We start from the raw sequence: 24,780 nt of genomic DNA, 5'->3' as shown, positions 1-24,780 counted from the left end.
ATATGCTTCCAGACTTTCCTGATCTCTTCATTTGCACCAAAATCAAAAATTACCTGCTCCCACTTTCCAATTCCTCACAATCCTGCTAAGACTGGCCAGCTAGTCTGAGACATCAGTATGAGTTGGGTGCTAATGAATGGTGCCCACCCTACATTTTGCAAAGAACTTCAATGATTTAATATAAAAACAGAAACTAAGGTAAGAAATGCAGGAATGCTGCAAGCTGGTGGGGAAAATATTTTTAGAACAGAGCCCTTTAATGCCTCTCAGTTCATATCTTATATGTGTGGAAATCATTCAGAGTACATGTATTTTTATGCAGTTTCCTACAGAATTAAATATATAGCATTGCAGCAGCAAATCCACTGCCAAACCACTATCAGGATATTTCAAGTTGCTGAATTGCATGCATCCATTTATCAATTAACTCTTACAATGCAAGTCAATCAGAAAACCAATTATGCAACAAAGTACATGCCATGATTTCCTTAAATTTCCTATTTTGCAATGTTATCAGAAAATACAGGCCAGGTTTGCCCTTTTCTTTCTTATCGTTATCACATTTGTCTTGAATTCAAATAGGACAGGGCGCTGTGCTGAATCGTAACATAATAGTCCAGTGGTAATTTCCAAGTTCTTGTGTTTTTTTAGTCTCCTGACCTTCACATACAATGGAAAACTTTATCATATATAGTTCGGAAAAGGCCACACAGGATTCAAGGCCTGCGGACATTCACAATCAACGCAAAGTTCTTAACTGTTGCTACCCAAAGTACTGTCATAAATTGGTTAGAATCGTCTAATAAATCCATGACAGCTAATCAGAAAAATCAAGATTCTGTCCTCGCTCCCCTATTTTTTGTTCCTTTATTACTTACAGTCCCATAATACTAACGACAGCAAGATAACTGCTTTTACACAGAGTTCATACATATTTATAAAATAAATGTCTAACGTTTTTACAATAAGCACAGAAAATGAAATGGCTCAATCTTACTTTGCCCCTGAGTCTCTCGAGAAGCATATCTGTACTAGAAAGAGCAGAATGAGTATGATGACGAAAGAACTAAAGTCCAAGACCGGGAAGACACGAACAAAGAAGAAAAGGACATACTTCCCCTAAGTTATTTTGGGTTTTTTAAACCCCAGGACACTGAGAAAACTTATAGATAGAACTGCTAATCTACAGTATGATTGATCTTTAAGGAATTTGCAATGCATAAAATACCCAGTTCAAAATGGGAAGAAGATGGACATTTTAAATTATGCTTCAGAGTGTGACACTGATCATGGACAAAACTCTAGGCTGGTTTTTGTGCCTTTAGAGAAGGAAAGGAAATCACAAAGAGCTGGTGACATTATTCACAAATACAAGGTATCTAAATATTTTCTCTTTTGAGAGGGTTATTAGGAAAGTCACAAGGAAGTTGGAAGAATAACATCAGCTACGATTTATGAAGTGCCAAGCACTGTGATAAAAACTTTACTGACCACAGCTCATCTGAAACTCTAGAAATAGTGTATTAAACTGTGGCAAGGCATTTGACGAGGCCTCTCATCTCCTTGTGCCTGAGAACAAGAAGGCGCAATGGAAACTGGATGAAAATAAAGACAGGTGGACTTAAATAGGTTTAACAACCACCGCAAAAGGTTGCTGAATAATGAACCCAGGAAACCTGGAACAGCCTCTCGTTTCAAAGGCTCATACTTGGTTGGCTCTCTTCAACCTTTACATCAAATTTGAGGATGACATGAAGCTAGGATGACCAGATAGATGTGGAGTCAGGAGGCAAAACTGCTTTGCAGAATGGAGCGGCGGGTCTCATGCAGCAAGATGAAACGTACTAAAGACGAATGTAAAGATTTGCATTAGAACCAAGTTAGAAGATGAGAAGCAGGGTTCAACACCAATGTGGGAGGGTACTTGGGGGTTTGGGTTAAATGAAGTCGGTGTGATAAGGCGGCTGAGAAGCTTAGACAAGGGGTGCTAGCCCACGCCATTCCAACTCTGCTCCTAAGTGGGGAACTCTGTTAAACCCTCTGCCCCATCTGAAAGGTAGTTTCTACACCATGGAGCACCCAAAGAGAAAGAAAGACCCCAGGCAAGTTGGCAGAGATTCTGGAAATCAAGTCACATGAAGAACAGCTGAAGGAAGAGGACGCTTCACCTTGAAATGTAAAAAGCTGGTGTGGGGAGGGGAGAGGATGGTAACTCCCTGTGCCGGTGGAAATGCAAAAGAGTTCAGCCACTGTTTGGTGGTTCCTCAATAAATCAAACATAGAATTACCACAGGACCAAATAATTGCACTCCTAGGGATATACCCAAAACAAATGAAAAAAGGTACTCAACCAAATACTCACATGAACGTTCACAGCAGCACTATTCACGATAGTTAACAGTGGAAACAACCCAAAACATCCATCAACGGATGAATGGGTAACAAAATGTGGTATATCCACACAATGGAATACTATTCAGCCATAAAAAGGAACGACGTACTGATACATGCTACAGTGTGGATGAACCTTAAAAACATTATGCTAAGTGAAAGAAGCCAGACATAAAAGGTCTTATATTGTACAATTCCATAAACATGAAATATCCAGATAATTAATACAGAGAGATAGAAAGCAGATTTGTGGTTGCCAGGAACTGGGGGGAGGACGGAGTAGGGAGTGACTATTTAATGGGTATGGGGTTTTCTTTGGGGATGATGAAATGTTTTGGAACCATGCAGAGGTATGGTTGCACAACACTGTGAATGTACTAAATGCCACTGAATTAACTGTATACTTTAAAATGTTATGTTGAGAACTTCCAGTTTCTGGTCCAGCATGTAAGGAACTTAGAAGTCACCACTCCGTCCTAACAAGTAAAAAGCTGAACAAACTGAAATATCAACAACTCTTCTTCTTAGATCCATCAGAGAAGTGAGATCACAGGGCAAACCACTGCCCCCAAAACTGCAGAGACAGAGGAACACAGAGAATCACAACTTACCAGAGCAGAAGCCTCCCAGGGAACCAGCACTGGGTAGGAAACCAGAGCCGTAAATTGACAAATTGCTAGAGGCTCAGTGTAGACAACTCTGAGAGTTAGAAAGTCCAGGAGTACCCAGTCATCAGGAGGCCACTACACTTTTGTGAGTTTTACCTCCAGGAGCCCTACTAGTTCCTCACAGTGAATATCAGAGAAAAGTCCCCTTGTGCTTCCAGCAGGGGGAGAGGAAAGGAACCTTTTTGAAATACCCTAGAGTATTCTGTTCTTCTTCACAGGGCCTGCCCTCAGGAGAAACAATTTAACCAGAGCCTAACCTGCTACGCTTTTATCAGAGCCTAACCTACTTAGGGGAAGGGAAATACCCAACTCCAGCCTACTCTAGCCATCCTGTCCCACATAAGGATGGGGAGTGCCTGAGAAGCAGTGTGAAGTTCACAGCCCAGGGGCACAGGTTCACAGAAAGACTGAGACCTCATCATAGGACTAAGAACACTTCCTCTCCTCTATCTTACTGCTCCATCACTCAAGGCCTGTCTACCAGTTCCTTTCACCAGCACATCATGCGTCCACCTTTCAACAAAAAATTACAAGGCATACTAAAAGGCAAAAACACAGTCTGAAGGGCCTGAACAAGCATCAGAACCAGAGTCACGGATGGCAGGAATGTTGGAATTGTCAGACCCGGGATTTTAAAAAACTACGATTAATATGCTAAGAGCTTTAACAGCAAAAGTAAGCAACATGCAAGAACAGATGGATAATGTAAACAGATGAAAACTCTAAAAAGAATAAAAAAGAAATGCTAGGGGCCAGCCCGGTGGCTTAGCGGTTAAGTGCGCGCGCTCCGCTACTGGCAGCCCGGGGTTCGGATCCCAGGCGCGCGCCGACGCGCTGCTTCTCCAGCCATGCTGAGGCCGCGTCCCCATGCAGCAACTAGAAGGATGTGCAACTATGGCATACAACTATCTACTGGGGCTTTGGGGAAGGAAAAAAAAAAGGAGGAGGATTGGCAATAGCTCAGAGCCAGTCTTCCTCAGCAAAAAGAGGAGGATTGGCATGGATGTTAGCTCAGGGCTGATCTCCCTCAAAAAAAAAAAAAAAAAAGAAATGCTAGAGCTCAAGAACTCTGTAACAGAAATGAAGAATGCCTTTGATGGGCTCGTTAGTAGACTGGACACGACTGAGGAAACACTCTTTGAGCTTGAGGATATGACAACAGAAACGTCCAAAACTGGAAAGCAAAGAGAAAATGACCGGGAAAAAAAACCAGAACAGAATATCCAAGGAGTGTGGGACAACTACAAAAGGTATAACATATCCATAATGGGACTATCTGAAGAAGAAAGGAAAGAACAGAACAATATTTGAGGCAATAATGAAAGCATTTCTCCCAAATTAATGTCAGTCACCAAACCACAGATCCAAGAAGCTCAGAGAACACCAACTAGGATAAATGCAAAAAAAAAAAAAAAGAACACTACACCTAGGTATATCATATTTAAACTGCAGAAAATCAAAGATAAAGAAAAAATCTTGAAAGAAGCCAGAAGAAAAAAATACTTTACTTACAGAGGAGCAAAGATAAGAATTACATCCAACTTCCCAGAATCCATGCAAGCAAGAAGAGAGTACAGCGAAATATTTCAAGAGTTGAGGAAAAAAAAACCCAACCTAGAATTCTGTGCCCTGTGAAATTATCCTTCAAAAGTGAAGGAGACATATAGGCTTTCTTAGACGAACAAAAACTGAGGGAATTTGTTGCCAGTAAGAAATGTTAAAAGAAGTTCTTCAGAGAGAAGGAAAATTATATGTCAGAAATTCAGGTCTATATAAAGAAAGGTAGAGCAATGGAGTATGAATAAGTGAAGATAAAATATTTTTATTATTTTTATTTTATTTTTCTTATTCTTAGTTGATCTGACAGATAAGAGTTAGTTCAAAATAATAAAATCAACAATGTACTTGATAATGTATGCTTGTGTGTGTGTGTGTGTGTGTGTATGCTTTTGTATGCTTATGCATAAGTGAAACAATGAAGGCAATGATACAAGGGACAAGAGGGAAGAATCAGGAATATTTTGTTATTACAAGGTACTCACACTACCCATGAAGTGGTATAGTGTTATCTGAAAGTGGACTTGGATTAGCTGTAAAAGTACAGTGGAAACTCTAGGGCAACCACTAAAAAAAGTAAGAAAATAAGTATAACTGACATGCTAAGAAAAGAGAGAAAATGGAATCATACTAAATGTTCAATTAAAATCACCAAAGGCAGGGCCGGCCCTGTGGCTTGGTGGTTAAGTGCGCGCGCTGCGATGCTGGCGGCCCGGGTTCGGATCCCGGGTGCGCATCGAGGCACCACTTCTCCGTTCATCCTGAGGCCGAGTCCCACATACAGCAACTAGAAGGATGTGCAGCTACGACACACAACTATCCACTGGGGCTTTGGGGGGAAAAAATAAAATAAATAAAATCTTAAAATCACCAAAGGCAGAAAAAGTATGGAAGACATAAAGAGGACAAGGAACAGGGGCAACAAACAGAAAACAGTAACAAATACAATAGATATTAAACCAATTACGTCAATAATCACTTTAAACATCAAAGGTCTAAATATACCAACTAAAAGACAGAGATTGTCCAAGTGGATCAAAAAATAAGACTCAAATATCTGTTTTCCACAAGAAACCCACTTTAAATATAAAGATACATACAGATTAAAAGTAGAAGGATAGAGAGGCAGATGGGCACGGATGTTAGCCCAGGGCCAGTCTTCCTCAGCAAAAAGAGGAGGACTGGCAGATGTTAGCTCAGGGCTGATCTTCCTCACACACACAAAAAAAACCCCAGAAAAAGTAGAAAGATAGAGAAGTATATACCATGTTAACATTAATCAAAAGAAAGCAAGAGTAGCTATATTAATTTCAGACATAGACAACTTCAGAGCAAGCAGCTTATCCAAAGAGAAAGGACATTTCATAATGATAAAAGGGTCAGTTCTCCAAGAAGACAAAACAATCCTTAAATGTTAACATTAGCCACATTTATATATGCCTAACAACAGAGCATCAAAAAAAGTGAGGCAAAAACCAACAGAAGTGCAAGGAGAAACAGATGAATCCACTACTATAGTTGAAGACTTTAATATCTATCTATCAGAAATGAACAGATCCATCAGACAGAACATCAGTAAGGACACAGTTGAACTCAAGAGCACCAATCAACTGAATATAATTAACATCTACAGACTACTTCACTTCATCCAACAGCAGCAGATTATTACACATTCTTCTCAGGCTAACATGGAACATTCACCAAGAAAGACCACATTCTGGGCCATAAAACACCCCTTAACAAATAAAAATCATACAATGTCTTCTCTCAGACTACAATAGAATTAAACTAGAATCAATGACAGAAAGATAGTTGAAAAATCCCAAAATACTTGGAGATTAAACAACATACTTCTAAATAACACATGGATCAAAGAAGAAATCTCGAGAAATTTAAAAATATTTTGAACTTACAAAAATTAAAATACAGCTTATCAAAATTTGTGGGATGCAGCAAAAGCAGTGCTATGAGGGAAATTGATAGCACTGAATGTACATATTAGAAAAGACGACAGATCTAAAATCAAAGACGACAGATCTAAAATCAACAATCTAAGCTTCCATCTTAGGAAACTAGAAAAAGAGCAAATTAAATCCAAAGAGAGCAGAAGAAAAGAAATGAGAAAAATTAGAGCAGAAATCAATGAAATTGAACACAGGAAATGAACAAAGAAAAAAAGAATCAACAAAACCAAAAGCTGGTTCTGTGAAAAGATCAGTAAAATCAATACACCTCTCGCCAGGAGAACAAAAAAAAAGAGACACAGAGCAAGAGAAGACACCATTTACTAATATCAGAAATGAAAGGGGATGGGCCGGCCCTGTGGCTTGGTGGTTAAGTGCGCGCGCTGCAATGCTGGTGGCCCGGGTTCGGATCCCGGGTGCGCATCGAGGCACCACTTCTCCGTCCATCCTGAGGCCGAGTCCCACATACAGCAACTAGAAGGATGTGCAGCTATGACATACAACTATCTACTGGGGCTTTGGGGGGAAAAAATAAAATAAATAAAATCTTTAAAAAAAAAAAAAGAAATGAAAGGGGACATCATTACAGATTCTATGGACATTAAAATAAAGGAATATTCTGAACAACTCTACGCCCACAAATTTGATAACCTAGATGAAATGGACTAATTCCTTAAAAGACACAATCTGCCAAAACTCAGACAAGAAACAGTCAATCTGAACAGGCCATATCTATAAAAAAATTAAATCAATAATTAATAACCTTCCAAAACAGAAACACCACTCCCAGGTGGGTTCACTGCTGAATTCTATCAAACATTTAAGAAAAAAATTATATCAATTCTCTATAATCTCCTCCAGAAAACAGAAGCAGAGGGAATACTTCCTAACTCATCCTGAGGCCAGCATTACCCTAATACCAAAACCAAACAAAGATATTAAAGAAAACTACTGACTAATAGCTGTCATGAACATGGGTGGAAAAATCCTCAACAAAACACTGGCAAATCTAAACTAACAATGTACAAAAAGAATTATACACCATGACCAAGCTGGATTTATCCTAGGTATGCAAGGCTGGTTCAACATTCGAAAATCAGTTAATGTAACCCATCACACCTCAACACGTGAAAGAAGAAAAACCACACAATCACATCAATAGATGCAGAAAAAGCATTTGACAAAATCAACACTCATTCTTGACTAAAAAAAAAAAAATCCTTAGCAAGCTAGGAATAAAAAGGAACTTCCTCAACTTGATAAAGAATACCTACAAAAAACCTACAGCTAACATCATACTTAATGGTGAGAAACTCAAAGTTTTCCTGCTAAGATCAGAAATAAGACAAAGATGTGCCTCATCACCGCTGCTTTTCAACACTGTACTGGAAATCCTAGCTAATGTGATGAGACGATAAAAGGCATACAGACTGGGAAGGAAGAAATAAAACTGTCTTTGTTCTCAGATGACTCGATCATTTACATAGAAAATCTGACAGAACTGAAAAAAAAAAATCTCCTGGAACTGATAAACAATTGTAAGTTGCAGATTAGAAGGTTAATATGCAAAAATCATTCACTTTCCTATAGACCAGCAATGAACAAGTCGAATATGAAATTAAAAACAAGTTACCATTTATATTAGCATCCTCCAAAATGAAATACTTAGGTATAAATCTAACAAAATGATGTATAAAATTTATGAGGAAAACTACAAAACTCTGGTCAAAAATATCAAGAAAGAACTAAATAAATGGAGAGATATTCCATGTTCATGGACAGAAAGGTTCAATATTGTCAAGACCTCAGTCCTTCCTAACTTGACCTATAGAATGAACATAATCCCAATCAAAATCCTAGCAAGTTACTTTGTGGATATGGATAAACTGATTTTAAAATTTATATAGAAAGGCAAAAGACCCAGAATAGCCAACTCAATCTTGAAGGAGAAGAACAAAGCTTTACATAAGCTACATTAATCAAGACAGTGTGGTACTGGTGAAAGAACAGACAGACAGATCAATGGAACAGACAGAAAGCCCAGAAATAGACCCACATAAATACAGTCAACTGATCTTTGACAAAGGTGCAAAGGCAATACAATGGAGAAAAGACAGTCTTTCCAACGAATGGTTCTGGAACAAATGGACAACCATATGCAAAAAAATTAATCTAGCCACAGATCTTACACCCTTCACAAAAATAAACTCCAAATGGATATAGACCTAAACATAAAATGTGAAACTATAAAACTCCTAGAAGATAACATAGGAGGAAACCTACATGACCTTGGACACAGTGGTAACTTTTTAGATACAACATCAAAGGCACAATCCATGAAATAATTGATAAGCTGGACTACATTAAAATTAAAAACTTCTGCTCTACAAAAGACAATATCAAGAGAATGAGAAGCCGAGCCATAAACTGGGAGAAAATATTTGCAAAAGACACATCTAATAAAGGACTGTCCTCTGAAATATACAAAGAACTCAATAATAAGAAAAACAATACAATTTTAAAATGGGCAAAAGACTTGAACAGACACCTCATCAAAGAAGATATATAGATGGAAGGAAAGTAAGCACATGAAAAGATGTTCAACATCATATGTCATTAGGGAATTGGAAATTAAAACAACAATGATATCACTGCACATCTATTAGAAAGGCCAAAATCTACAACACTGATGATACCAAACGCTGATGAGGATATAAACCAACAGGAACTCTCATTCATTGTTAGTGGGAATGCAAAATGGTACAGCCACTTTGGAAGACAGTTTGGCAGTTTCTTACAAAACTAAACAAACTCTTACCATGTGATCCAGCATTCGTGCTCCTTGGTATTTACCCAAATGAATGGAAAACTTACGTCCACACAAAACTTGCACACGGATGTTTACAGCAGCTTTATTCTTCTGTAATTGCCAAAAACTTGGAAGTAACCAAGAAGACCTTCAGTAGGTGAATAGATAAATAAACTGCAGTACATCCAGACAATGGAATATTATTCAAAGCTAAAAAGAAATGAGCTATCAAGCCATGAAAAGACATGGAGGAAACTTAAATGCATTACTAAGTGAAAGAAGCCTTTCTGAAAAGGATACGTACTGCAAAACACCAATTATATGACATTCCGGAAAAAGCAAAACTATCGAGACAATAAAAGGATCAGTGGCCACCAGGAGTTCAAGGGGAGGGAGGGACAAAAAGACAGAGCACAGAGGATTTTTTAGGGCAGTGAAACTATTCTGTACGATACTACAATGGTGGATATATGTCATTATACATTTATCAAAACCCACAGAATGTACAACACTAAGAGTGAACTTTAACGTAACTAAGGACTTTGGGTGATGATGTGTCGATATAGGTTTCTCACTGTAATAAACACACCACTATGGTGTGGGACGCACGTGTGGGGACATGCTAATTTATGTTATGTAAATTTCACCTCAATTTAAAAAGGGGGGCAGTTACATGGAATTGAGTTAATAAAACAGCAAACACATAGTGTTTACTGTAGTGTCCTAAACACTTACAAAATCTGTTTAATCCTCCTAACAACCCTGAGACAGGCACCGTTATCCCTCTTTTACAGACCAAGAAACTGAGGCACAGAGAGATTAAGTAGCCTGTTCAAGAGCACACACAAGCGGACAGCAGAACTGGACCTGATCCCCAATAGCTTGGCTCCAGAGTCTATGTTCTTAACCATTCCACTACACTCCTACAGTGCCAGCATTTATTCTGTGGGGATCCAGAAACAGAACTAAGACCAAGGACTTTCTGAAAATGAAGGCTACCCTCCAAAATGAAAGGGTTCCCTAATTAGATGAGTTCCAGCAGAGCCTGGCTAACTGATGTCAGTACTCATTGTAGACAAGAATCACACATCAAAAGCTGCTCGAGCTGATTTCTAAAGCTCTTGTCAACTCCAAAACTGATCTGAGCACAGTGTGCAAATTTCTAAGATATTTGCATAAAGAAGTGCTACAAAATTAAGAATGTAACATTGTTAATACAACGTACCCTTTCTCCAGAATTTTTAAAACTCCCCTATAATTTTATAATCTTTCCTGAATCAAGGGCACATGAAAGGTTTGTAACAAGTCACCAAATTTAGGCTTTCTGAATATTATTTATTACAGAAAGAAATAGGGTTAAAGACAGTCTAGATTGGTCTCCACCAGATTCCTTCTTTTCAGATTCTGAGTTATAAAAGGATCATACGGACAACAATAACTTCACTTGTTTCCTCTTTGGTAAAATGGGCTGACTGAACTAAATGACTTTGAAAACCCCTTCCATTTCTAGAATTCTAGCCATATAATTCAGAAACTGACTTTTTCAGATAGATTAGGAGATATTTTAAGTTTAGAGATTTAAAAGTACTTAATATTCTAATGCAATGATATACAAGTAACCAGAGATTATTTAAGCAGGAAGACAAATTGCCAGATTTTAAAAGTCAAGGACTTGATCATAAAAGGGGAGAAAGGATTAGATGACCTCTCAAGGGGAAAGTGGATTTAAGGAATGTAGTTGAACCAAAAACTGGATCATTGGTAATCAAGCAAAATGCCAAACCAAACAACAAACATTTCCACAAAACAAACAGGACAGGTACATCTCCAAGCAGAAGTGACTCCAGATTCTGAGAAAACTCCAGGAGATTCTCCAGGAAAATAATGCAAACAGCAGTACAGGTAGTTTTATAAAAAGCATTTCTACAACGAAATCAGGGGCCGGCCCGGTGGTGCAAGCGTTTAGGTGCGCGCACTCCGCTGCAGCGACCCGGGGTTCACTGGTTCAGATCCCGGGCGCGCACCGATGCACCGCTTGTCAAGCCATGCTGTGACAGCATCCCATATAAAGTGGAGGAAGATGGGCACAGATGTTAGCCCAGGGCCAGTCTTCCTCAGCAAAAAAAGAGGAGGATTGGCAGATGTTAGCACAGGGCTGATCTCCTCACAAAAAAAAAAAAAGCATTTCCACAATGAAATCAGCCATTTAAGGGTCTAAAAAGGGCCATCTTGTGAGGAAAAACAAAGATGGTAATCTTTTTTTTAAGTATTGAACCTTAAAAAAAAAAAAGGCTTGATTTTTTTTCTAGATCTCATTCCACAGAAAATACTAATAAGGTAAATGTATACTACCAAAGAAAAGGCCCAAAGAAACCTGATTTTAACGTCTACTTATACTTTTTCACCTATTCTTGCCTTTTCCCTCAAAAATGTGTCCCATGGCAAAACTAAAAAGAAAACCAGGGGGCCGGGCCGTGGCTTAGCAGTTAAGTGCGCGCGCTTCGCTACTGGAGGCCCAGGTTGGGATCCCGGGCTCGCACCGACGCACCGCTTCTCCGGCCATGCTGAGGCCGTGTCCCACATACAGCAACTAGAAGGATGTGCAACTATGACATACAACTATCTACTGGGGCTTTGGGGAGAAAAAAAAAAGGAGGAGGATTGGCAATAGATGTTAGCTCAGGGCGGGTCTTCCTCAGCAAAAAGAGGAGGATTGGTAGAGATGTTAGCTCGGGGCCGATCTTCCTCACCAAAAAAAGAAAGAAAGAAAGAAAAAGAAAACCAGGTGCCAGCCCCGGGGCGTAGCGGTTAAGTTCATGCGCTCCACTTTGATGGCCCCGGGTTCGCTGGTTCAGATCCTGGGCACAGACCTACGCACTGCTCATCAAGCCACGCTGAAGCAGCATCCCACACAGAGCAACTAGAAGGATGTACAACCATGACATACAACTATCTACTGGCGCTTTGGGGAGAAAAAAGGAAAAAAGGAGGAAGATTGGCAACAGATGTTAGCTCAGGGCCAATCTTCCTAAAAAAAATAATAATAATAAAGAAAGAAAACCAAAGCAATAATCCATAACCCACAAGCACACAAGATCCTGATCCCACACATGTAGGTACTGACTGTCCACCCATAAGGGTCCCTCACTGGGGGGCAGCAGAATGTGCTGGACACTACAGGCAAACCCAGGCCTGAGGGCCCTACTGTACTCCTGTCTTCTACACCCAAGAAAGCAAGTGACAATGTAAATAAGAGAGACATGATTATAGGAATAAGTGAATTAACTCCAATTTCTTTTTTTTTAAGTAAATCATTTGCAAGCTTTGCTTTGCTACCTCAACTATTATTTAGAAGTAAATTACTGGAGACACATCTCCCAACTGTATTTTGACATCAACCCCTGCCCCAGAGCGGCAGTTATCAGAATGTGGTTTACAGACTCCTGGGGGTCCCCAAGACCCTCCTGGGGGCCCCCAAAGCCCTTTCTTTTCCTGCAACATATCCGTGTGAGGCCTAATTTTCTTCATCTACTTCACCCCAACAACAGATAGCAACAAGTTAAATGCAGAATTCCGTCTTCTCTTAAACTCACATTAAAGAGATTAGCAAAAATGTCAAACAACAGCAGTCTCCTTACTAAATTGTTCTCTGTTTTGGAAAATGTAGTTATTTTTCATTAAAAGTCTGTTGTTACCATCTAATGGGTTTATTATTGCTGTTTTAAATTAACTATTAAATATTTTAATAGGTTCTCAGTTTAATTTCTCAGAGTAAATATTGATAGATAAAACTCACACAAACATGAGCTCTGTGAGGTCTTCAATAATTTTTGAGAGCATAGAGGTTCTGACACCAAACAGTCTGGGAATCCTAAAGGATTAGTTAAATATATGCTACCTCATCCTTCTAATGGATTATTACACCCACTGTACCCAGGACAAATGTTTAATGAATGACATTGAGAAAGTTACAGAACACCCTGTATAAAATGACTTCTAGTAAATGACACATACAAATTCAATCAAGAACAATTCGGGGTTATGTAAAACACACTTTTTACATTTGCTTTAGAAAAATAACTCCACAAAGGAGTAAATTTAATTCACAGATTTAGGAACTTGGAAAATCCAAGGAACGGTTTTATTTTGTTGTTTATTTTTATTTTGGTGAGCAAGATTTGCCCTAAGCTAACATCGACTGGCTATCTTCCTCTTTTTTTCCCACTTGAGGAAGATTAGCCCTGAGCTAACAGCTGTGCCAATCTTCCTCTGTTTTCTATGTGGGATGCCTCCACAGCATGGCCAACGAGTGGAGTAGGTCCACGCCCGATGCCTGATATCCGAACCCGCGAACCCGGCCGCTGAAGTGGAGCATGTGGAACTTGAACCACTTGGCCACGGGCCAGCCCCAAGGAACAGTTTTAAATAGCGATTCTTCGGTAAAATTTTCTTTGATGAAAAACATTAAGTACGTTTGACAGTAAGTCATTCCTTTAAATGACGCACATTAGTAAGTATTCTCTGAAAGGGAAGACCCGCATATACAAGCAGGTCCTGGCCCGGTGGACACAGCACCTGCAGACGGCCTGAGTTTGCAGAAGGCCCACTGCACGGGCCCCTCTCCTCCACCTCACCCACCTTCCATCCCCCTACCCAGCCACTCCTGGGCAGTGCTGCCACCTGGGCACCAGAGGGCTTGTTGGCCCATGTCTCCCCCCTTCTGCTTCCTTTCTTCTTGTGAAGATCACAAAGAGCAGGCTATTTTCCCTCCTCCTCTCACAGACTGGCTCACTTAGGAGTCAAGTAATTGGGCTCCTTCCTCCTCCTCAACCTTTCTCTCACTTCAGTCTCCTCTTCATTCCAGGTGTGAGCCAAGGAGAGAGATTGATCATGGCTGACCCTCCCCACAAAATCTTTTATAGCTACTTCAAGACCTACGTACCACAAAATTTTAACCAGCATGTCATCATTGGTTTATATAATTACTAATATTGCAATGGTGTGTGTGCTATGTTTTACTGCAAATTTGCCTGATTTTCACTTGTTATGGGTTAAATAGGTTTCTGATGATCACTTTTAGAGTTTAAACAATTTATAACAATATTTCTAGGGGAAAATACAATTTGAGTTCCAATTTGAATTCCCAATAGTTGGATATGAATTGCCTTTTCAGGTCCTCTGGGAATCAGAAATGGGCCCCAGGAAACAATACCTCAAGACAAAGCTAGGCTAAGGCAGCTAACAACAGTCACTAGACAATGGTACAGAGCTGAGGAAGTCAAGGCGTCTCAGCCAGGGGTCAGTCCCCTTTACCCAGGCAATAGAATCTGCGAACGGCGAAATAAAACGTGCCTGAGCAATTCAGAAGAAAAATCTCAATCTGACAGAACTAGACACGGACTAACTTCTGCTAGCCACCACTGAGGGTTTCTCAGATGCCGGGGTTCCACCACTGCCCACTGCATCAGTTCACGTGTCTGTCCTTGGGTTTCCAAAATATAAGAAGGTACAGTCAGGACTGCTCTATTCTAAGCCAAGGCTTTTGCCCCTAAATCCCTATCTGCTCTCCTATCCCACTGAGCTGAGTTTCTAGATAAAACGGAAACTTGTTCAGCCTTCTCCCTTCAGGCCTAAACAACCAAAGCCTGGCCTAAACCTATACTTGCTTTCTCTTTGCCCCTGGCTTCATTCTGTCCGTCAGCACTGAAAACCACATAAGCACATACTCAACAAGAAAAGAAAAAAAATGGAATGAAGATATAGTCTGTTCAGATCCACTTGCATTACTTTTTTAAAGTAGTGGTAAAAATCTCAAACCTTTCAAGAATACTCAGAATAATTCTAGAAAAAAAATGGGATTAGTAAACTATATCAGGGGCCAGCCTGGTGGCATAGTGGTTAAGTTCGAAAACTCTGCTTCGGCGGCCTGGGGTTCACAGGTTCAGATCCCGGGCGTGGACCTACACGCCGCTCATCAACCCATGCTGTGGCAGCGCGCCACATACAAAATGGAGGAATTGGCACAGATGTTAGCTCTGCAACAATCTTCCCCAAGCAAAAAGAGGAAGATTGGCAATAGATGTTAGCTCAGGGCCAATCTTCCTCACCAAAAAATAAATTAAAAAAAAGATAAACTCTATCAACTGAATAAGCAAATATATATTAATCACTGGCATTTATGATCTAAGACATTTCATCAAATATTAATGTTGCAGTTATTATTAATTAAAGTCACCCTGAGGGGGAGGCAGGAGACTATGTTACAAAATTATCCCACTGGTATATGTTCCTCCAGTTAGAAGAAGTTTTAAAATGTCAGATTTCATATAAAAAAAGAATTTAAGTCATTTTCTATTCTAGGCTTTAAATGTTTAAATGATGCTTATTAGTTGCTTCTCTTAATTAAGCAAGAGAAGGCTTCATACACTTGGGCACGGACTTTTTAAACTCTTGCCAAACGAAAATGCTTTGTTCAGGAATCATGGGCAGATATTAACAGATATTTACAAACAACTCAGAAACAAGATCAGAAACACTGCCAGTTCAGAGCTTTCTAATCCAGGTTGAGGATTATCAAGGTAACCTACCATTAACACAGCACCACTAACCGAGGTGCCCAAACACTGAGAACGGCTGCTGCCCACCTTTCGTCCTCCCACAGATCCTTTAATAATTGTAGCCCAAAGTGAGTGGGGCGGAGCGAGAACATTACATTCAAACCAGGGCATTTCGCTACTTACTAGCTACTCTGATAAACGTTTGAAACACATGGCAAAAAAAGATTAGGGATTATCCAAGAATTTTAATTATTTCTGTTATCCTTGTTACTAATTCCATAAGTAATAGGAAACTGGCATGAATTAGTCAAGGCATTTTAAAGGTAAACATAATCCGCTTGACGCAAAGGCTTTAATCCCCCAACCAAAAGCGACGCTATTCCTCAGTTAGCCTCTACCTCCAATTGGCTCCCATTGTCTATTATGAACTTATATCATCTGTCCTTTGCTGGGTGCTGGGGGCAGAGAAGAGTGTGCAGCCCCTGGGACCAGCAGAGAATAAAAGTCTTCCAACGAGGAGAGGGGGCATCAGCCGGGAGGCGCCGTCGAGGAGGCTGTGCATCAGCTGGTTCATCTGAGAGGGTGCCCATAGGACCACCTCCTCCTATTGACACCCAGCCACATAAGTCAATCAATTCTCAGGACCAGTTTCCTGGGTGTGCCGGGCCCCTCGCTTGGTTTAATGCTCCGCTGCCATCTTGAAATTCTTAATAATTTTTGAACCAAGGAGCCCCGCACTTTGATTTTGCACTTCACCCCACGTATTATGCAGCTGGTCTTATCAATATGCATCACTAACTACATCTGAAATATGCAAAATTAAATATGACTGGATTCTGCATTTCAGATGGAATAAATTATGTTCTTTATAATCTTTTTGTGTGTGTGTGAGGAAGATTTGCCCTGAGCTAACATCTGTGCCAATCTTCCTCTATTTTGTATGTGGGTCACAGCCACAGCATGGCCGATGAGTGGTGTAGGTCTGAGCTCTGGATCCAAACCTGAGAACCCCAGGCCACTGAAGGCACACCGACCTTAACCACTACGCCACGGGACTGGCCCCAATTTATGTTCTTTAAAAGCCACTTAATAGACAACCTTATACAAATCATTCTCAAGTTTTACTTATCTTCAATTCAAGTTTATGACAATTTTTTTCTTGGTGGTCCTTAAAATGAAAGTGCTGTATTATATTAAAAAATGTTTTTAAGTATTAGGAAGAGCTCAGAATAAATGTCTCTGTTACACTTGAAGTGGGTATTAAACAAAGACGACATTTGTTTTTACTGAGTTTTAAAATTCACTTTGAATCTAAAGACATATTTCCAAGTGTTTTTATACTATGAGTGAAGATTGGGTAAATAACGAATAGGTAATTAAAGAATAAAATCAAAGAATCAGGCAAAATAATTTACTTCAACAAAGCACACTTTTTAGCCAATTAGCATAACAAAGATGTCATGAATGAAGAAATGTCATTTTCTAAACTACTTGTAGTGTAAGAATCCTAGTGTTTCTTCCAGTTCCTTTCACAGAGTGCAACTCTGCTCGGGGAACCTAGATTATTTCCTCTGCTTGTGACTGGGGGCGTGTCCCCCAGCCACTGAGTCTGCAGGTCTGTAGCTCATTCCTCAGATCACAGCCAGAAAGCAGGGCCTGGGGGACCGATGCTGGGCCAGGCTCTCAGCCTTGCTCAAAGTGAAGGTGGTAAAAACAACACTACAGGGCCGAATGCCAGCAGAGATTGGAAGGTTGATAAGATTTAGTCCTGAGGAGAACCGACCACATCTCAAACAACGTTGGTAAGAAAAGGGTTGCTCTGTGTGCTAACAAGTGCCCAGGGTTGACCCTACAATTGTCAGGGACGTGTGAAGAAACGTCGGCTTACAGGGAAGGCTACTTGAGTGTAGAGGACAGACCTTTCAACTCCAAGTCTGAGATCCTGGGTGGAAATGACATGAGAGATAATGGCAAAAGGAAGCGGCTGGTTGGATGAAATGCCAGTCTATCTAGAACAAGAAAAAAATCAGCAACCTAAATAAAACTCTCCTAAGAAAACTCTTCTTCACCAACTGTGAAATATGTATCTGATTAGAAAGATGTTCCCAGGAGTGACTGTGGAGGTCAGGAGTGAATGTAGGATGGTGCAGCCACTTTGGAAAACAGTTCGGCAGTTCCTCAAAATGTTAAACAGAGTCATCATAAGACCCAGCAATTGCACTCCCAAGTATGTACCCAAGAGAACTGAAATACATGTCCACACAAAAACCTGTATGTGAAGGTTCACAGTAGCATTATTCATAATAGCCACAAAGTGGAAAACAACCCAAACGTCCATCAACTGATGAATGGATAAACCAAATGTGGTATATCCATACAATGGAATATTGTCTTAGTCTGTTTGGGCTGCCATAATAAAATACCATAGACTGGGTGGCTTATAAACAACAGAAATTTACTTCTCACAGTTCTAGAGGCTGGGAAGTACAAGATCAAGGCGCCAGCGGATTCAGTGTCCAGTGAGATCCTGCTTCCTGGTTCATGGACAGTGGTCTTCTCCACATGTCCTCACGTGGCAGAAGGGGCAAGGGAGCTCTCTGAGGTCTCTTTTACAAGGGCACTAATCCCATTCGTGAGGGCTGCATCCTCACGACCTAATCACCTCCCATAAGCCCCACCCCCAAATACTATCACATTGGGCATTAGGTTTCAACATATGAATTCTGGAGGGACACAAACATTCAGTCCACAACAAATATTATTCAGCCATAAACAGAAATGAAGTTCTGACACATGCTACATGGATGAACCTTGAAAACACTGTGCTAACTGAAAGAAGCTAGTCACAAAAGGCCACATATTGTATGATTCCATTGATATGAAATGTCCAGAATAGGCAAATCCATAGAGATAGAAAGTAGGTAAGCGGTTGCCAGGGAATGGGGAAAAGGGAATCCATAGAGATAGAAAGTAGGTAAGCGGTTGCCAGGGAATGGGGAAAAGGGACAATGTGGAGTGATTCCTAATGGGTATGGAGTTTCTTTTTGGGGTGATGAAAATGTGCTGAAATTAGAGAGTGGTGATGGTTGCACAACTTTATGAATACACTAAAATCACTGAACTGTAAACTTTAAAAGGGTGAATTTTATAGTATTTGAATTATATTTCAATAAAGTTGTTGAAAAATAAAAAAAGAGTGGACATAGGAAAAGAAAGTCTTCTTCTGCCGTAAACAATGAGTTCAAGAAAGTAGCGCTCAAGGTAGACTTGAAAAGTAGCCGACTCTATAGAAGTTCTTGTCACAAGAGAACCAGACTGGTCCAAAACAGATGACTGAAAGATAACATCCACGTCTGACCAAAGGTAAAAATGAAAAACACAACTCTTCTTTTCCCATGCTACCACCTACTTATTGGGGTTTTGGAAAACACAACTTTCAGATGTGTTTTACAGGTTTTTAAGATGTTCTAAATTCAGTTACTTTGAAGTAACTGAATTTTTCCCTAGGACTTTAAAAATAAAAAAGCCTTAGCAACAGATCTTGTGAAAAATTTTAATCTAATAATAATATCCTACAGTTAAATGAGAAAATTAACGGAAATATGCCTAAAACATAGGAGAGAAAGGACCTATCAAATCAGGGACAAATGCAGTACCCCAATTCCTAGGTGGTGGTGGCTCTGTGGAAAAGAGGGGTATTGTGCATCTATCAGTTTGAGGGTTCCTCTCTCTGGCCTTTGCAGTCTCTACTAGTGTCAAAATGTCACTTTTGAGGCTTTTTTTTTTTTACCCTTGCAAGAACATGACACTGCATAAATCATTTCCACCAATCCTGAATCCATATTCCTTAAGCTCTACTAAAATCTGTATTTTATAGCAAATCAATAATTTAAATTTCATTTACAAAGACACATTTCTGCAAGTACCTCTGCTCCTACCAAATCAATACCACAAAAAAAGCAAGGTATATTTTCAAAAGTATAATGATCTAAAGCCTCAATTAACCAGAATATGTGAGAAATAGACTCTTGGTGATTTTTCAGGATAATCAGATCTCCTATTTTGTTTCAATTTTTTTTTTTATAATTTTATTTATTTATTTTTTTCCCCCAAAGCCCCAGTAGATAGTTGTATGTCATAGCTGCACATCCTTCCAGTTGCTGTATGTGGGACGCGGCCTCAGCATGGCCGGAGAAGCGGTGCGTGGATGCATGCCCGGGATCCGAACCTGGGCTGCCAGCAGCAGAGCGCACACACCTAACGGCTAAGCCACGGGGCCGGGCCTGTTTCAATTTTTATAAATGAAAACTCTATCCAAAAAATTATATTCTCCTGTCTTAGGAAGCAATAATAAAAATAATTCAATCCTTTTTCTTCATGTCTTAAAATTTTAACATCCCCCAGGTTCTTCATTTTAAACATTAAAAGTTGGCTTAATAAGCTTAACCAAGTCCTGAAACTGGTGTCACGGAATTACAGCATTTTCTAATTTCAAAAACAATGTTATTATATTTCATAAAAATTTCATTTATCAATCATATTCTTCATATCTAAAATATGAAATATTAATTGTTCTTTTTGGCTCAAAAATCAAATAGTCCTAGGGCTGGCCCAGTGGTGTAGTGGTTGAGTTCACGCACTCCGCTTCTGCAACCCAGGGTTCGCAGGTTCAGATCCTGGGCGCGGACCTACACGCCACTCATCAAGCCATGCTGTGGCGGCAGGCCCACATACAAAAGAGAGGAAGACTGGCACAGACGTTAGCTCAGGGCCACTCTGCCTCAAGCAAAAAGAGGAAGATTGGCAACAGAAGTTAGCTTAGGGCCAATCTTCCTCACCAAAAAAAATAAATTAATTAATTAATTTAAATAGTACTGACACAGATAATATATGACATGAACTCCTAAAACTTCTTTTTGAAAAAGAATTTCAGGGCCAGCCCAGGGGCGCAAGTGGTTGAGTGCGCGCTGCGGCAGCCCAGGGTCCGCCGGTTCAGATCCCAGGCGCGCACTGTCGCACCACGTGTCAGGCCATGCTGTGGCGGCGTCCCATATAAAGCAGAGGAAGATGGGCATGGATGTTAGCCCAGGGCCAGTCTTCCTCAGCAAAAAGAGGAGGATTGGCAGACGTTAGCTCAGGGCCAATCTTTCTCACCAAAAAAAAAGAATTTCTATGAAACTGCTTGGTTTTAAGCTTCTTTTCCTAAAAGTAGTACACAGCCAAAAGATGGATTCCAGTTAACTGAAGATTCCAGTTAATCAAGCTACAACTCTTAAATTGGAATACATTCAGAATTATTAATATTTTATTATTTCTTTAGCAGTTACATGTCTTCTACATAAAATAAATATTTACTCTCAGCAATAAAAACGTTAGATTAAGTATAGTACTGACGCCTATATTCAAATAACTTTTTCCTCAAAGTTGCTTCTGAAAAACAAGGTAACAAATTAAGAAATCATTTTCAAAAAAAGCTGAGAATTACAGTATTTTTTAAAAAATGGACTCAAAGTGGTAGCCACAAAGCTACAGCCTTCAAAGGCTGCTACAGATTTTTATGATCTAAGATCCCTAACACTGCAATCAACAGAATGGGTCCTTGAAAAATTATCTGCTAATGAATTCCTCTATCTACACTACAGAATTTAAGTTTGTTTTATACTCTATGTCTGTAATGTTTTTTGCAGTATATAACATTTATCTGACAGGTGAAAATAGGATACATATGCAAAAAAAAAAAACACCCCATACCAAAACACCCTTCCATCTTGGGGCTTATGTTCTAATGAGGGGTAACAGACAATAAACAAAATAAACAAAATAAGTAAATAAATGAGATAAGTGCTATGGAAAAAATAAAGTGAAGCAGGGAAGGGAGGATTCAGGGGTTCAGAGAGATGAAATTTCCAATAAGATGGTGAGAAGAGACCTCACTGAGAAGTTTGTGTGCAAATGGGAAAATAATAGTGACTATTATTTATTTGGCTTTGAAATGCATTACATGATTGTATTTATTTTTATTTAATGTTCATATAAGCTTTTTATTTTCTCTACTTCACTTTTCTATTTCCTGATCATTGACTGATTGAAGAGAAGGCAGCCTGCAGACATGGCCATGCAGGGCATGCCAAGGATATTTCTCCTAATATTTTGGTTTACTTGATGTTTTTTGAGAACTATAGCTACAATTAAAGTAAAATTTAGGGTTCTCCATACAGCAATGAATTGTGAAAGTGCAATTTATATTAAAAAAAAACCAACATTCTCTCCAGTAATTTATGTGATCTTTATTCCACTGACAATTATTAGAGGTAGCTCCAGTATCAACAGCAGATCATAACGTCATACTGCCTTGAAGCAATAAAAAATGCAGACATTAGTGGAAATGATCATCTTTTAAAATGAGCCCACAGAATGTGTCTCCACAAATTTCATATTTACACATAAAATTCATTTGTAACATTTCAAAATGAAATGTTTTATTAGCATTTCATGTAATATTCAGGAGACATTTTATAACTTGCAAGCTGAAACAAAAACAACAAATGCAACAGAATAACTGATGTTTAAAATGTCTTTTTATTTTGAAGACTAACAATTCTTAAGTACTATAAATGCACCAAGAAAAGCTTAGAGAAAGTTAGCAGATTACAAAGGACTCAAGTACTCAACGCGTCTTTCACATAAGATTTGTTAATCCGCCACAAGGAAGATATCTGATAGTTGTTTAAGTATCCCAAGTAATTCAATCACGAATTGCAAATGTAGGTGAATGGACAAACTGAAGAAAATACGGATTTTCACAAGAAATGTTATCAATGACTAAACTAAATATACTTGAACAGTTCCCAAAATACCCAATCCAAGCATATATTTTTTAACTGTGTGGGTTTTCTCCAAGAGAAACAAAACTTTGACATTTTTTCTTGGATATATAAGACTTTCAGACCTCCATCCCACATCTGGAAAGAACATTTCAAACTTAGCTTGCTGTAACTTCTAAAAACCAAAATGAGAACAATTAAATACTTAGTGACTAAGATCTGAATTTGACAAATCAAAAGAATGTTAGAAATGAAATGCAAGAAGTATTCAAAGTTTATCATCCTCGATGTGAAGAAAGGAACACGGAACAAAAGATGCATTTGCCTCTCCTACCCTTTAATTTGTGAACACCATACTTCTCTCGATATGTCATACCAAGCAAGAGAAAAGGAGAATTTTTTAAAAGCTTGCTAAATTGAAATACGACCGTTTCGTCTAGACCTCCAACAATCCTTCCCCCAAAATTTTTTGATTAAAAAAAATGAGAAGACTAGATCCAAGTAATCTATAGGCTACACCTAGAATACTTTGCTCCAAGGCCAAGGAAAATGTTTACGATTCCAAGATCCATTCGGAAGCATATATCTGCAATGCGTAAGTTTTTCGTTGGCAAGATCAGTCAATATCAGAAAGCATGTAACGTCTGAAAGGTTAAGTGAATGAAGGTTAAAACAACAACAACAAAATAATCAATTCGCTCAGAAATATTTTTTGCCAAGTAACCATAAAATAATTTTGGCACTAAGGAATCAAAGGGGCTTCTCGTTTCTGTTGGAGCCATCTAAACCCTCGCACGATGTTAATTACCGTCAGAAAAACTGCACCAAGGCGTCGGGGTTGGAGGAGACGAAGATTTCTAACACAGGGTGAGACCTCAGTCGTAAACCTCATCACAGTATCACCTTTGGGTGAAAAGGTGGGAGGGGAGCAAGAAGTTTCAGCCTTTGCTCGTTTGAAAATAGACGTTTAAAGGACCTGGGAGGAGGCGGAAAGGGGCGAAGATGAGGTGTCCACGGTGCAGCAGCAGAGGACCGGGATCGCGGAGAGGGATGCGGAGGAGTGGGCTCTTATGTAAGCACACACCAAAAATTGTGCCTGCACCCCCAGCCCGATGCACATCTGAGCACACAACACACGCACCCGGCATGTTACCCCGGGGGTGCACCCCAGCCTGCGGGGGCTTCTGAGGAAGGTGAACCGACCCTTCGGCCGGTTTGCACGTCCCCCCAAATCCGCGCAGCCACCACCGGGGCTGCCATGGGGGCAGCCACGGCCCAAGCGCCCCGCCCGGGATGGAGCCCGGCTTCCCCGGACCCTGCGTCGCGCGCCCACGGTAACCTGCGCCCCGACCCGCGCGCCTGCCCCGAAGCCCGCGTCCCGACCCGGCTCCCGGCGCTCGGCCCTGCGCCCCGACCCGACGCCCCCGCGCCCCGGCCCGGCCCCCACGCTTACCTCGCGCGGCGCAGACCCCGCCGCCGCACAGCAGCCCGGCCAGCAGCAGCCAGGCGGCCGGGGCCAGCGCGGGCGCAGGGCGGCGCAGCATCGCTCGGGCTCCGGGCGCCGCGGCCGGCCCGAGGCGGGAGCGGCAGGGACGCGCGCGGGGCGCCGAGCGGGGCTCTCGCGGCCCGGGGCCGGCTGCTTGGCGCCGCGGCGAGCTCCGGGGTCCGAGGAGGGGCCGCCGCCGTGACGCGGGCCGCGCGCTCGGGCCGCGGGCGCCCTCCCCTCCGCCGAGGCAGCGCTTCGCTGGACGCAGCGGCAGCAACTAAGATGGCGGCGGCGCTCTCTCTCGGGTCCGGCGAGGGTACCCGGCCGGGGGCGGGGTGGCGGCAGGAGGGGCGGGGAGGGGAGCGGCGGCGAGGCGCGCGCGCGGCGGGCCCGGGGAGCGCGCGGGGCGGGGGCGGGGCGCGCGCCTCCGACCCGCCCGCGGAGCCGGGAGCGCGCGCCCGCGGGGACGCGCCCGGGGGTTGGTTCCCGAGAGGCTGGGAGGGGCCCCGGGGGCTGCACCCGTG

At 41.0% G+C, this 24,780-nt stretch overlaps 1 protein-coding gene across 1 annotated transcript in view; it reads right to left on the bottom strand.

The window, feature by feature from the left end:
- CLSTN1 (calsyntenin 1) overlaps positions 1-24,532 on the bottom strand; it is a 70,935-nt gene extending 46,403 nt beyond the window's left edge. Inside the window, exon 1 of the mRNA XM_087446854.1 lies at positions 24,224-24,532. Coding sequence (XP_087302980.1) covers positions 24,224-24,314 — 91 coding nt within the window. The 5' untranslated portion in view covers positions 24,315-24,532. The remainder of the gene's footprint in view (positions 1-24,223) is intronic.
- Positions 24,533-24,780: the final 248 nt, after the last annotated feature.

The sequence above is a fragment of the Ceratotherium simum genome, chromosome 22, assembly GCF_057802395.1.
Source record: "Ceratotherium simum simum isolate JZ-2026a chromosome 22, ASM5780239v1, whole genome shotgun sequence".
NCBI classification, from domain to species: domain Eukaryota; kingdom Metazoa; phylum Chordata; class Mammalia; order Perissodactyla; family Rhinocerotidae; genus Ceratotherium; species Ceratotherium simum.
This window is presented reverse-complemented; position numbering and strand designations above follow the sequence as displayed.